The 15,130-nt window shown below is 35.7% G+C and overlaps 1 protein-coding gene across 2 annotated transcripts in view; it reads left to right on the top strand.

Annotated features, from left to right (window-relative positions):
- Nucleotides 1-6,143: 6,143 nt before the first annotated feature.
- The window catches only part of LOC143228624 (uncharacterized), a 30,037-nt gene continuing 21,050 nt past the window's right edge, over nucleotides 6,144-15,130 (top strand). The window contains exons 1-2 of one of the 2 annotated variants that reach the window (XM_076459851.1): nucleotides 6,144-6,285; nucleotides 11,722-11,899. Coding sequence is in view for 1 of the 2 variants with exons in the window: in XM_076459850.1 (XP_076315965.1) it covers nucleotides 14,118-14,208 (91 nt within the window). In the remaining variant the exon portion in view is untranslated. Of the gene's footprint in view, nucleotides 6,286-11,721; nucleotides 11,900-14,015; nucleotides 14,209-15,130 lie in introns of those variants that run through there. The other variant, XM_076459850.1, reaches the window with a different exon arrangement.

The following is a 15,130-nucleotide window of genomic DNA, read 5'->3' as shown; positions in this document are numbered from 1 at the left end:
GACAAAACTATTGCACAGTATAAGTGTTAATAACAGTGTTAACGTACTCGACTCGTAATCTGAGGGTCGCGGGTTCGCATCTCCGTCGCACCAAACATGCTCGCCTTTTCAACCCTTGGGGCGTTTGAATGGTGCGGTCAATCCCACTATTCGATGGTAAAAGAGTAGCCTAAGAGTTGGCGGTGGGTGGTGATGACTAGCTGCCTTCCCTCAAGTCTTACATTGCTAAATTAGGGACGGCTAGCACAGATAGCCCCTCGTGTAGCTTTTGCGCGAAAATCAAAACAAACAAACTTCTGACGTGGTAGGGTACCATTTTGTGTTTCTTTTTAAAATTAATATATTATTACGAGGAAACATTATTAATAACTGGTTTAAAACGATATAAATATATACATTGGTTTGACCGTGTACAATGTTACGTATGTGAAGTAATATTACTCTAGGGTGAGATACCTTTTGTAAAACGAAAACCCTAGTGACAGATGGAGCTGGTGAAATCTAAAAATCTGATAACAAATTAAGTAGAATATTATTTCAGAAAAATTAATCGTCTATTTTAATAATAGTTTTTAAAAAAATTTCTCTTTATAACATAAGTATAAAGTTGTTCAGGTCTAGTTTATTATACCCACATAGGCTTAGACAATACCTGGTCGTTGGGGCACTCAACTCGCGATCTGAGGATGGAGAGTTCGAATCTCGTCACCCAACAAGTTCGCCCTTTCAGTCGGGGGTTATAATAATGTGACGATCAATTCCCTATCCATTGGTAGAGAGCAGCCAGAGATTTGGGGTTTGATGGTGTTGATCAAATGCCTACCCTTTAGTCTATTACTTTAAAATTAGGGACGACTGACACAGATAACCCTGGAGCAGCCAATGCTCAATCTAACAAACCAACAAACTTACTGGTCGGTAAACCTAATACTGCTGCAGATAGAAACAAGGCACGATCCACTCACTACTCGTTAATGAGTTTTTTAATTCGTAAGTTTCACCATAATTTAGACCTTGTCTCTGGTTACCAAATTTATACTTCAAATATTTATTTTTGGTTACCGCGTAAAACTATATAATGAGAATTTGTGGACTGTTTTACTCTCGTTGATGGATCATTTTATGCACGTGCGTGCATGGAATTGAGGATGATAAACAGGAACTGGTCACGTGGTTAATAAATTATATTTCTAGTAATAAAAGAAAACATAGCTCAGTAAGCAAAAAACAATATTACAAGAGCATGTGTTTTCAATCTCCGATGTCTTCAATCACATCCTAACCAAACCTGGCCATTATGAGAACGTAAATTGAGATGTTCTAAATTAAATATTAGCTCTTCGAGATTCTAAATTAAATATTAGCTCTTCGATGTTCTAAGTTAAATATTAGCTCTTCGATGTTCTAAGTTAAATATTAGCTCTTCGACGTTCTAAGTTAAATATTAGCTCTTCGACGTTCTAAATTAAATATCAGCTCTTCGATGTTCTATATTGAATATTAGCTCTTCGACGTTCTAAATTGAATATTAGCTCTTCGATGGATCCGGCTCTCACTGTTTGATTATATTTTCTTCATTAAAAAAAATTTAAAAGAACAGGTTTTAATAGTCTTCGAAAAAAATATTTTAATTATATTCAACATGGACACCTGGTGTATTTGGAGAAATAATAGAATCAATGTATACGTTACAATGTAACCTGCAAGTAGACGTTACGGTTAGCGAGTGCTTGATGGAATATTTAGAAAATTATTTTAACATGTCTACAGAATTCGCAACTTACCTTTTAATGTCACTTACTTTTGTGGTATTGTTGAATAAAGATGAACACATAGACTATTGTAAATAGAAAATTTGGGGATTTAACATGAGATATCGATACTTAGATTATCTCAGTAATAGCTGAAGATTTGGGGATTTAACATGAGATATCGATACTTAGATTATCTCAGAAATAGCTGAATATTTGGGGATTTAGCAAGAAATTTTGACATTTAGATAATCTCAGAAATAACTGAAGATTTGGAGATTTAACATGAGATATGGACACTTAGATTATTTCTTAAATAACTGAAGATTTGAGGGTTTAATAAGCAGATGATGTCACGATCTCACTGTCTAATCAGACCAATCAGAGACCAGGTACAAATTAATTTATTGGTCAGTATTTTCGAGTGAAATTTCTGCCTGAAGAACAAAGATGGACAACGTCTGATATGAATTATTTTACCAATGAGAACACACAGCCAGTCCAGTCAAATGCATACCTACAGAAAAGTGTACCATTCCGATGGTACTGGTTCGAAGCAGTTTATATTAAGAATATAATAAATATTGAAATGGTATCAGGTCCTCATTCTCCATTAACCTGTAACTGTTGATGAGAAAGTCTTAACCCCAACTTAATCGACACAAAGCGAGTATTTCTAACACTAAAACCTAACTTCTACGTGTTACTGAGTTGTTGTTGTTTTAAATACAAGAACCTCATTTAAATTCAGGCAGCTCCCTTACCAACTGGAAGGTTGTTTGAAAGTCCTCTAATTGTCCTCGTCAGAGCAAAGTCTTCAGATTAGCAGGCATTACGAGACTGATTGAGTCCTGGATAGGGTTCGGTCATTACTAAACTGAATGTAATGGCGTCTGTTGTACGAAGATAAAGAAATGTGAGAATATAAGCCCAGGCAGCGTCGCGTGAAATACGTTCGAGAATGATTGATGGCCTCCTATTGCTTTTGAAGCAAAATGTACCTCAGGACCGAACGAGAGATGGCGGCTTAATTATGTACCGTACAACTAGGGTTAATTATTCATAAAAGTTTTAGCCTACTTTATCATCGTGTAATCTTACTGTTTACGAGCTCAACTTTGTAAGTGTAGAAATGTCTCTAATACCTGCATCGTAAATCACATTTTCCATGTTTTAAATTACTTTTTACAAACTTTAGTATTTTAAAGTTTATTAATCGAACTTCGTATTTAAACATAAAACAATTTAAAATGAATATTTTTAAGTATTCCGAGAGAAGATTCGTGTTTGTAACTCCATAAGTTTTAAGCCTTACCTCTTGTTGTTTTCAACATCTTGTTTGACAATTTTTTAACTAATGTTTTAACAAGTCAGTTGCATAACGTTTACGGTTTACTTTTAAGTACGTTTTAACGTTAAACTTCGAACGACAACAGATAAAACTTAACTCTAACAAGAAGGTAAGAAATGAGTTAGGACTAAGTGATTTTCTGGCAGCAATACAATAAATGTGTGAATGCTAATGACAAGTCCAGATCCAGGTCTGAACCTAACTGTACGTGGCAAGTCCAGATCAAGGTCATAATCTAACTGTACTACGTGGCAAGTACAGATACACAATAGAACCTAAATGTTCCTCCTGACAAGTCCAGATCCAGGTCTGAACCTAACTGTACTACGTGGCAAGTCCAGATCAAGGTCAAAATCTAACTGTACTACGTGACAAGTCCAGATCCACAATAGAACCTAAATGTTCCTCCTAACAAGTCCAGATGCAGGTCTGAATCTAAGTGTACTACCTGACGTGTTTGAATTCAGGTCTAAACCTAATTATACTACGCATAGTCCAGATCCAATTCAGAACCTAACTATACTACCTGGCATGTCCAGATTCAAGTCTGAACCTAATTCTACAATGTGATAAGTCCAGATCCATGTATGATCCTAACTATACTATGTGACAAGTCCAGGTCCAGGTCTGATTCTAACTACTACATGACAAGTCCAGATCCAGGTCTAAACCTAACTATACTACGTGACAAATCCAGATCTATGTATGATCCTAACTATACTACTTGACAAATCCAAATCCATGTATGATCCTAACTATACTACGTGACAAGTCCAGATCCATGTATGATTCTAACTATACTACGTGACAAGTTCAGATCCATGTATGATTCTAACTATACTACGTGACAGGTCCAGATTCAAATCTGATCCCAACTATACTACGTGGTAAGTCCAGATACAGGTTCGAACCTAGCTATACTACGTGACAAGTACAGATCCATGTATGATCCTAACTATACTACGTGACAAGAAGTACAGATCCATGTATGATTCTAACTATACTATGTGACAAGTCCAGATACAGGTCTGAACCTAGCTATACTACGTGACAAGTACAGATCCATGTATGATCCTAACTATACTACGTGACAAGTACAGATCCATGTATGATTCTAACTATACTACGTGATAAGTCCAGATCCATGTGTGATCCTAACTATACTGCGTGACAAGTCCAGATCCAGGTTTGGTCCTAACTATACTGCGTGACAAGTCCAGATCCAGGTTTGGTCCTAACTATACTACGTGACAAGTCCAGATCCAGGTTTGGTCCTAACTATACTACGTGACAAGTCCAGAACCAGGTCTGATCCTAACTATACTACGTGACAAGTCCAGATCCAGGTTTGGTCCTAACTATACTACGTGACAAGTCCAGATCCAGGTTTGGTCCTAACTATACTACGTGACAAGTCCAGAACCAGGTCTGATCCTAACTGAATCCTGACTATTCTCAACATTAAAATCTCAATAGGAACTGCTTGGCAGATGAAGCGTTTTTTATTACCATAAATGTCTTATCACATTACCACAAAGTTCATGTTATTACCATAGACGTAAACACATTACCACAGGGTTCATGTTGGTGTCTAGACGTGTTACCACAGGGTTCATGTTGGTGTCTAGACGTGTTAACACATTTGTTGTAATCTATGCTGAACAAAGTTTATGCTTAAAGTATTAAAATAAAGTATTGTTCATTTTAATAAAAGATGAGAAAGTCTGAACAGTTTTTATCTAATAAAAGTATTCACGATTTAGTTTCTTTTTATGATTTTTTTCTCTGCGTGTAAGGGAACGCCATGTTTACATTTCTTTCCACTTTCACTAATGAAAATCAATACGTTGGCTTTTCATTAGTGTCTGACACGGTCGGTGTTTAGAGAACGAATGAACTGTCGTGTTTTGTGTTATGTCGCATTGAGGATTATATTAATCTAAATCTAAACCAAAACCGGCAATTCAGCAGGTGGGGGGAAAACAAGAGATTGTATTTCTTCACCGTGTTTAGTTACATTCAAGTTCCTTTGAGAGTTTGGTATTAATAGTGCGCATGCTCGTAAATCCGAATTGAAACTTACGCTCAGACAGAAACGTATTATCAGTGGAAGACTTAAGATTACACTTTCCTGGAAAGACCTGGAACAAGGTTTTTATGTGTTTATAAACAACACACACACAGTGTTTGTTTGTAACCGTAAAGCGTCAAACAAAACATGGGATATTTCTACTTTGTTAACTGCAAGCAACAAAATCCAATTTTTTAGTGACGGGCCCGGCATGGCCAGGTGGTTAAAGCACTCCACTCTGTAATCTGGGGTCGCGCGTTCGAATCCCCGTCACACCAAAAATGTTCGTTCTTTCAGCCGTGGGGGCATTATAACGTAAGGGTCAATCCTACTATTCATTGATAAAAGAGTAGCCCAAGAGTTGTCGGTGGATGGTGATGAATATCTGCCTTCCCTCTAGTCTTACGCTGCTAACTTAGGGACGGCTAGCGAAGATAGTCCTCGTGTAGCTTTGCGCGAAATTCAAAAACAAACGAACAAACCAGTTTTTAGCGCCAGATTTTCTACTGAGCCACGGCAGAGACAGAATGATATAAATAAGTTATAATCAGATTATTAAGCACAGTGAAACAGAGTGGACTATCTGAGTGCTACTCAGCGCTCCGTATCGAAACCCGAATTTAAGCGTTGTAAGTTGCGAGACTTGCTATCGGTGAGGAGGATAATGGGAAACATTGCCAGATATCCCTGCACGAGAAAGATTGGTGAAGCAGAAAAGCTAATACAAGAAAAACGTTTTAATCAAATGTCCAAAACAAATAAACGGATGTTATTCGAATATGGTGACAAATTTTGAAGTAGATGTATTCTATTCGAAACTGTTTAATCGATTTCTTATCAAACCAATAACAAAAACGACTGTTGCTTTTCGAGTATCCACATCTGCAACCCGCCTCCTAACGAGATAAAGATAAGAGTAGAACATTTCGCACGCGCTATTTTTTTTGTCTTTCTCTTGCCAAGGTGTGTACCCAATAGTTCTGTCATTGAAAGAGCAAGGGACGGTTGAAATACCTCCTGCAACTTAAAGCCACGTGGATAGAAGAGTTAAACTGAAATAGACCACTGTTCTTCCTTGCCCATACTGTGAGATCTATATAACAAGAATTATGGTAAGTGAAACCGAGGGACAGTTTTAGTGGTTTATGTAGATTTTGCTGTATAGTTACAGCGACTATAGAATGCAATTTTTACGACCCTGAATTGTAAACTGACACTTCTGTTTAGTTGCAATCTACAAGAGTTTCTCAAACGAATAAAATGTGAATACCCCAAATTAGTTTGCTCTGAATGAGTCCACTAAAACTGCCTTAAGATGTTGATCCAAATAATTCGTAACGATCACACAGAATTTATGTGTGTGAGTGAATGAATGACAAAGAGCAGAGCCTACGTTATGTAGTGCGTGTCCTAAAACATTTATGTATTTGGTTTTACAGTATATGTGTTAAAATACGTTGTTTGACAGTGTGTGTGAATGTTTCTACACAGCTCTTACAATCCGCTATTTGATAGTGTGTGTAAATATACTTTATCTGTAGGCCACTGACATCAACGAGAGGAAAAGAATTGTGCTTAGCGCGCCATCTATTGACAAGGTTATCATTCTTCTGTAGATGGATCATTGAAACAGAATTTTGTTTGTTGTCATGAGTTATGGGTTATCGCCCCCCACTCTGACAGCACAGCCTAGTGTTTAATTCCGAACAAACACACAAACTCACCTCTGTACCGCTGGGTGTTAGGGTGCGAGACAGAATGTTTCTGACAGACAAACAAAAGCGGAACAGCCATTAAGTGTCTAGTTCAAAGTAACAACTGTAGAGGGAGTCTTTCGGACTAATTTACCTGAGTTACTTTCGTAAGTTAGTCCTCAAAGACTAATATTTTAACATATTTATCTGGTTTATTACCGAAGCTTGACAAACGATGGAGAGTACAAACACGTGCGAGATTCCATGAAACTGTATGATTATTTCTCAAATAAACCACTAGGGAGATATGTTTTAAGAAAGGACTAAACTGTATGGTAATAAACGTTCTCAACGGTACAATCATATATATGTATAAATTAAGGACAACAAGGGACCTGTTGGTCCGTGTAAGACGTCCCATCCGATAAACATTGAATGTTATATATTACACAAATATTTATCAAATAACGTCCATCATTTCAAAGGTCAATCACCCTGTTAGAAATTTCTGCTTAAAATGTGTTCTTTAGTCCTTAGGTCCGGCATGGCCAGGTGGGTTAAGGCGTTCAACTCGTATTCGAAAAGTCATGGGTTCTAATCCCTGTCGTACCAAATATGCTCGTCCTTTCAGCCGTGGGGGCGTTATAATGTAAGGGTTAATCCCACTATTAGTTAGTTAAAGAGCAGCCCAAGAGTTGACGGTGGGTAGTAATGACCAGCTGCCTTCTCTCTAGTCTTACACTACTAAATTAGGAATGGCTAGCGCAGGTAACCCTCCAGTAGCTTTGCGCATAATTCAAAAACAGACAAACAAATCTTTAGTCCTAAGGTTTTTAGTATTAAGTATGAAAAACAAAAAAATATAACGATACTATAAAAATGATTTTTAAAAAAATTATAACCCTAGCGCTTTCGAAAGATGGATCTTTGTTTGTTTGATTTCGAAATTCGCACAAAGCTACTCGAGGGCTATCTGTGCTAGCCATTCCTAATTTAGCAGTGTAAGACTAGAGGGAAGGCAGCTAGTCATCACCACCCACCACCAACTCTTGGGCTACTCTTTTACCAACGAATAGTGGGATTGACCGTCACATTATAACGCCCCCACAGCTGAAAAGGCGAGCATGTTTGGCGCGACGGGGATGCGAACCCACGACCCTGAGATTACGAGTCGCACGCCTTAACACGCTTGGCCATGCCGGGCCATCAGATGGATATTTCTTCTTCAAGGGCAAACTGAGAACCACCATTATAAGTTCTCTAACTATCTTAAACAGCTCGGTCCCCTACAACACTTCTCAAGATTTCATTTGATGTTTTCCAGTTGTCCTTCTTCGAAATGTTATTTCAGTGGATCATTAAGCAGAGGAAACGCAGCAGGTCTGAGAACTCTCGCGAAACGCCTGATGAAAAAAAAACGATATAACATTTCATGTTCTGTACTGCCGTATCTTTTCTCTGAACCATCTTGAACAATGTAGTGCCCTTTGTAGGGTGAGAATTTTTGTTTGTTTTGGAATTTCGTGCAAAGCTACACGAGGGCTATCTACGTTAGCCGTCCATAATTTAGCAGTGTAAGACTAGAGGGAAAGGCAGCTAGTGATCACCACCAACCGCCAACTCTTGGGCTACTCTTTTACCAACGAATAGTAGGATTGACCGTTAAATTATAACGCTCCCACGGCTGAAAGTGTGAGCATGTTTGGTGTGACAGGGATTCGAACCCGCGCCCCTCGGATTATGAGTCGAGTGCCTTAACCATCTGGTCATGTCGGGCCCAAAGATGAAACGGTCAAACTCACTATGCTCACATGCTAACACTTATCCGTATGGCGAAACGTTGCTGAGGAAAATGAAACGACAATGACCTAAGATGACAAACTTGACCTGTAGGTGTTATTAATTCTCAAGTGTTATAAAATTTGTGTTAAGAAATGTCTAACCACACTTCAGAAAAAAAATATTTTATCCAAACCCGCATTTCTTGAGTGTTACAGCGCTACCTACAATTAAAAACTTATAACTGAAACGACAACAATCGACAACTGCATTTATTATCGAGTGTTGTAGTGTGTGTTTTTACGATACGTAGTGATCTAGGTGGACATATGTATATTAATTATTTCTTGCTAATAATTCAAACACACCTTAATTTTAATAAACTGCTTGATTTGTTCTTAATCTGAATCATTTTATATGTACAATTGGAAAATATATTCACCATATGAAACTCATTCTGCACTTATTGGCAAATAAAAAATTTATTGCTTTCATTATTGGTCACTAGATGGCAAGACTATATCTCATAGCAACAATTTTTGTTGACGTTTTCGTATCTTTCTTTTTCTAATCAGTATTCATGATACTATCATTTCACGTAAATTTATTGTAGCTATTTAATAACAATATTCTGTTATAGAAGTTTACCAAGTGACAGTTTTATTGTATTTTTTACAGTTAATTTATTTTTAACTTTTTAAATGCGTTCGCTGCCACCAGTCGTATTAATAACTCCTACCATGGAGGCAACATCTCTTTTCTTTTACTTAACCCAGGTGTCTATTATACATAGTGGTTACTATACTATATGTGATTAGCTACTTGAAACTAATTGTGGTATGTGAGTCATAGGTGTGTCACGTGGTTCATGACGTCCGTTGTGACCCACCGGTGGAACACATGGCAGCCGACGTGTTAATGCACATTTGTGAACAGATAGGTGTTGACAACAGAGTTTTTACAATACAGTAAACGAAACCTATTATTCTTTGGCTTAGGCCATTTGTTTGTATATAGTTGTGGTTGTTGAACATGAAGTTTGTCTTTATCGTGGTGAATTCTATGAAGGTTGATAACTGGTCCTTGGGAATGTCTATAGCATGGGCAACCCAGTATCACCAGTTCTAGCCAATATTTTTATGACACAAGTTGAAACACAAGCAATTAACACAGCATTACATCCACCACTATACTGGTACAGATATGTAGATGACACGGTTGCGGGATTCACATATACAGAACACATACTTAATTTTTTTCAATCACATTAACTCTATACATCCCAACATTAACTTCACATGTGAACAGGAAGAAAGCAATCAAATATCATTTCTTAACCTCAAAATTACAAGAACTGACACACAATTCAAAACAGAAATCCACCGAAAATCACCCATACTGGACTATACATTCCTTGGGACTCAGCACATGAAACAAAACAAAAACTAAACATTCTAAGAAACCAAATAAACACAGCCATAAAACTATGCTCACCAGATAAAATTAACGATGAATTAGACAAAATAAAACAATACTTCATCAACATCAATAAGTTCCCTCCACAAACCGTAGAAAACATTATACGCACACACCTAGACAAAAAAAGCAAAATCAACCAACTAAAGTAAATACAGCTCACGAATCAAAAAAAAATCACGAAACCATATACTGCTGTATACCATATATTCCTGACATCAGCAAACAAATAACCAACATTTGGCAAAACTAGTAACAAAATATGACATTCCAGTTAATACCAAATTTATTCAAAACCAAGCACAAAACTGAGGTCTATACTGTAAAAACTACACTGACAAACACCACACCAACATTATTTATAAAATACAATGTGATAACTGCCACGACTTCTATATTGGAGAAACAAGTAGAAAATGGAAACCAGATTTAAAGAACATAAAGTCACCTTCACATGTTTTCGAACACTGCAAGTCAAATAAACACAACATAAACCATAGAAAACACTCAAATACTAAATAAAGAAACAAACATAAACAAACGCAAAATTAAAGAAGCCTTACTTATACAACAACTCAAGCCCAAAATAAACCAATATAAAGGAACACCTTTATACCTGTATTAAAATAATATAATAAATAATAATAATATAATAAATAATAATAATATGATAAATAATAATATAATAAATAATAATAATATGATAAATAATAATAATATAATAAATAATAATAATATAATAAATAATAATAATATGATAAATAATAATAATATAATAAATAATAATAATATAATAAATAATAATAATATGATAAATAATAATAATATGATAAATAATAATAATATGATAAATAATAATAATATAATAAATAATAATAATATAATAAATACCAATAATATAATAAATAATAATAATATGATAAATAATAATAATATGATAAATAATAATAATATGATAAATAATAATAATATAATAAATAATAATAATATGATAAATAATAATAATATAATAAATAATAATAATATAATAAATAATATAAAATTATATATTCAAACATCTAAGCACGCCCCTCTACATTCCGAAACTCAGCTACACAACCCATTTCAAACATGTGGTCAGCTTCCGGTCAGTTGGCTCTTCCTTTCTTTGTGAACGTGACGATGACCGAAGAAGGTCGAAACGTTGTTCGCTCCTCTACGTAAAAAAACTTTCTCAACCCAAACGAGCCGTTTTATATATATATATATCTTTACATACATATTTGTACATATATATATTTCTCTACAAGTGGGTTTTCTCCACATTACTAATTATTAGTAGTCTGTTTCTCATCCAGCATGATGTGACACAACCTCTAGACTTACAGTATTGCATTAGCTCTAAGTATATATATCAGCGTGGCCAAATGATTGTGGTGCCGTACTATGAATCTAATATTCCGTGATTATCGTAAAAACAGTCAATGTCCGTGGCTGGAGTTGAGAGTGCATTATAGGTGTGACAGTGAAATCTTACTATTCGGTCAGAGAAGAGTAGGCTAAATAGTTGGCAGTGTTGACAAGCTACCTTCACTCTAAGCTAATATGTTTTCTCCTTAGGATGAAGAATCTCCGTGTGTCTTTTAAAGTTGATATCACTACGTCAAGTCCTACTCCATCCAACAGCCGTGCATCTTGAGAATAATCCTGCAATGTGATTTCCATTTCGTTTCAACAGCCCGAAAGCGCAAAATTTGTGTTATTCTGTGATGTTACATCAATAGTTTCTGCTTTTACCGTAAGTATTACAGTAAAATTAAAGCTTTGTTTTATTGTATCATTCTGGTTAAGAAGTTAGCGCACTGGTAAAGTTAGCGCACGAGATCACCCACAAAAGTTATGATGTTTTCAAACGAGACTAAAGGATACCGTGTTACAGCTAAACAAAAATGTTCTTATTTTATTACAGTACAATAAAGACTTTTGTTGCAGTGAAATGAAACAAGACGTTACAAATACTTTTACAGTGAAGTACAGAATTCTGTGTTTTATACTACTCACCGGTTTTCTTGATTTCTATGTACACACACACACAAACATAGACAAACATACATAAGAGAAATAGAAACATACTGCATACTGAACAGTTTATAATACAGGGTTTATTTTGAAGCCTCATAATAAACTGAAGGATAAGAGAACCAGGTTTTATTTACTTACTGAACATGTAGGACAAACCATTCTTTTGGAAACTAAACAAACAACGCGGGAAAGTTGATAATAAAGAATATCTAACACTGAGTGAAGGCGAATTGTAGGCCAGAGGTTAAAATAGAGGAAAAAAGGAAGCGAAACCTCGTGTAGGTTAGATTCGTATATCGTGTTTTATAAAACAAATATTTTCTGGTGTTTGCGTGCGTGTGTGTGTTTTCTTATAGCAAAGCCACATCGGGCTGTCTGCTGAGTCCACCGAGGGGATTTTTCTAGTAAATCATACATAATATGCAAGTTTGTTATGACATTAAATATAAGACAGCAGCTAAACACAAGATGAAGAAGCGATAGTTATTGTTGAAGAAACAAAATTCGATATTTTTCTTGTCAAAAATACGAACTACAAAATTCTGTTCCTGGAAAATAAAAATCAGGAACTGTTGAAAGTTTTTGATGGATGAAAAGTTATTTTATTAAAGATAAAAAGATTAAAAACATCGTTATAAAAAACAGTAGCAGTGACCAACGGTAATGACTGTTACTGATATAACGCACCCTTCCGATAAACAGCCTATCTCACTGACACTTAGGCCACGCCCGGTTTAAATTTCAATTGTCTTTTCGTCATTTATTTCTATCATGTTTTCTTCGAACGCGTCCTAACAACAAGTTGAAAGGTCAAGAATTTGTACATGTTGATGACGAAACAGCCAATAACAGTAGGGCTGGTATAGAGTAGCCGTCTTAATAATAAATAACAACGTTATAGTAATGATGAGTCTTACAAGAATAACTAAACCTGATGAAGTGACGCGACATTTAATATGAAACGTGTGAACATAACGACAGTCACAAACGTTTCAACAAGCATCTCAAAATGGCGGTGACAAGTTGTTACATAAAAACCAGCTTTAGGAAGCTATGAGAATAAGAAATGTTTTGTCGATAATTAAACGGTAAGAAATGTATCAGTAATAAATATTCATCAGACAGTCGTGCTGCTACAAGAAAGGTAAATGTTCTCTCACTTCTACGAGCAGTTTATGGGTTTTCTTTGGAATTTAATTCTGTCATCTTTCTAGAGCTCCTCTCCAATGGATTTTGAACCTCTTACATTTAGTATGTCAACTCGTCTTTGACATTTACTAAATTGAATTTTAACCTTTATTCATCGTTTCTATCGGCCAGTCTTTGATTCGCATGCTTTATTTTTATTGTGTTTATTATAATAATGTTTATTCAGTGTTTTCTACCACTTTCTTTATTGGATTGGTTTAGGTGTTTCCAAGGCTTGACTTCACTAGATGTACTCGCCAGGCGTTTTTAATAAAGTCGAAATAATGAATTACTTATTAATTCGTCCATATTGAGAAATGTATTTACCCAGCCTTTCTGGCTCGTGGTGATTCTCATGTGTTTTAAAGATATAATGAATAACTAATGTCTTATTATAGTCCATCTATTGAGTCAGGTCCTTTGGTACACAATGACTTAGTTCAACCACTCAGTAAAAATATGCTATTTTAAATATTTTATCTTTGCTACCAACATATCGTTCTATCAGTAAACTTCCGTTCTGACTGTAATATATCGATTGTTTGTGTGTGTGTTCTTTTTTAGTCGTTGGGACATATCTGTTCGTTTATTTGTATATCAGCTTTGGAACACGTACAGTTTACTAAAACAGGTACGTTTGAACTTTGACCATTCCTTTTGATAAGACACTAATCGTCGCTCGAAGCTATTTTCTAAACAAATATTTTATACCTGTTAAAGAAACGTGAAACCAGCTTGTTTGAAACATGAGAAAGTTCACGGATATTTTATTTCTTCACATGTTTTGTCAAGTACTTCTTGCTGAGAGGTTACTGAGAAATGAAACTCGAATTAATGGTAAGTAGCATATTTCTCTTAGTTCGATTCACTGTCGTTTCAACAACGAACACGTCACCTAAGTACTGAGAAATAGGCTTAAGTTAATTAAACAATAAAGTAAAAAAACAACATATATTCTCTCTTTCACGTGTAATTCTGTTGTTTCTCTCTAATTCCGAAATATCTTTGTGCGTGTGTTACATTCTTCGTAAACACGCGACCGTTTTATCAGTTTTCCATTTATGTTTCACTCAATGTTAAGACTTAATTTTAAATAAGCGATCCTACGGTTAGTATACCACATGAGATAAAGACCAAGCAGGATGCAATGGTTAACACTGTTCAGACCTACAGTCACGACAGAAAGTGTTCGTACCTCTGCGTAGTGAGTAGTTTGTCCTCATAACTTAACAAGTATCACGATTAGATAATGAAATTACAGTATATTATAAATATTATACTAACATACATCTATATAAATTTGTATGTAAATTGAATGACAAATAAACTGTTTATAAATAAATAACCAAACATAGGAGGGGCAGAAAGTGTTCGTGCGTCTACTTTAATGGTCAGTTGTGTAGCCTTTCAGGTGAATTACTTGGCACAATCTCTCCTCATAGCTCTCCATGATCGTTTGACAGTACTTGACTGGTATTTTCTTCCATTCTTCTTTACAGAAGGCCTCCAACTCTTGGAAGTTTTTAGAATGACGCTGATGAACCCTGGTCTTCAACTCATGCCAGACGTTTTCAATTGGGTTGAGATCGGGTGACTGCGATAGCCACTCCAGAATGCTTATATGGTTCCTCTGCAACCAGGATTGCACATATTTCGATGTGTGCTTAGGGTCATTGTCGTGCTGGAAGATCCAACGACGCCCAAGCTGCAAGTTCTGAGCATCATTCTTGATATAAGTACCTAATATATCAACGTACTC

This window comes from Tachypleus tridentatus, chromosome 10 (genome assembly GCF_004210375.1).
Source record: "Tachypleus tridentatus isolate NWPU-2018 chromosome 10, ASM421037v1, whole genome shotgun sequence".
Taxonomy (NCBI): Eukaryota; Metazoa; Arthropoda; class Merostomata; order Xiphosura; family Limulidae; genus Tachypleus; species Tachypleus tridentatus.
This window is presented reverse-complemented; position numbering and strand designations above follow the sequence as displayed.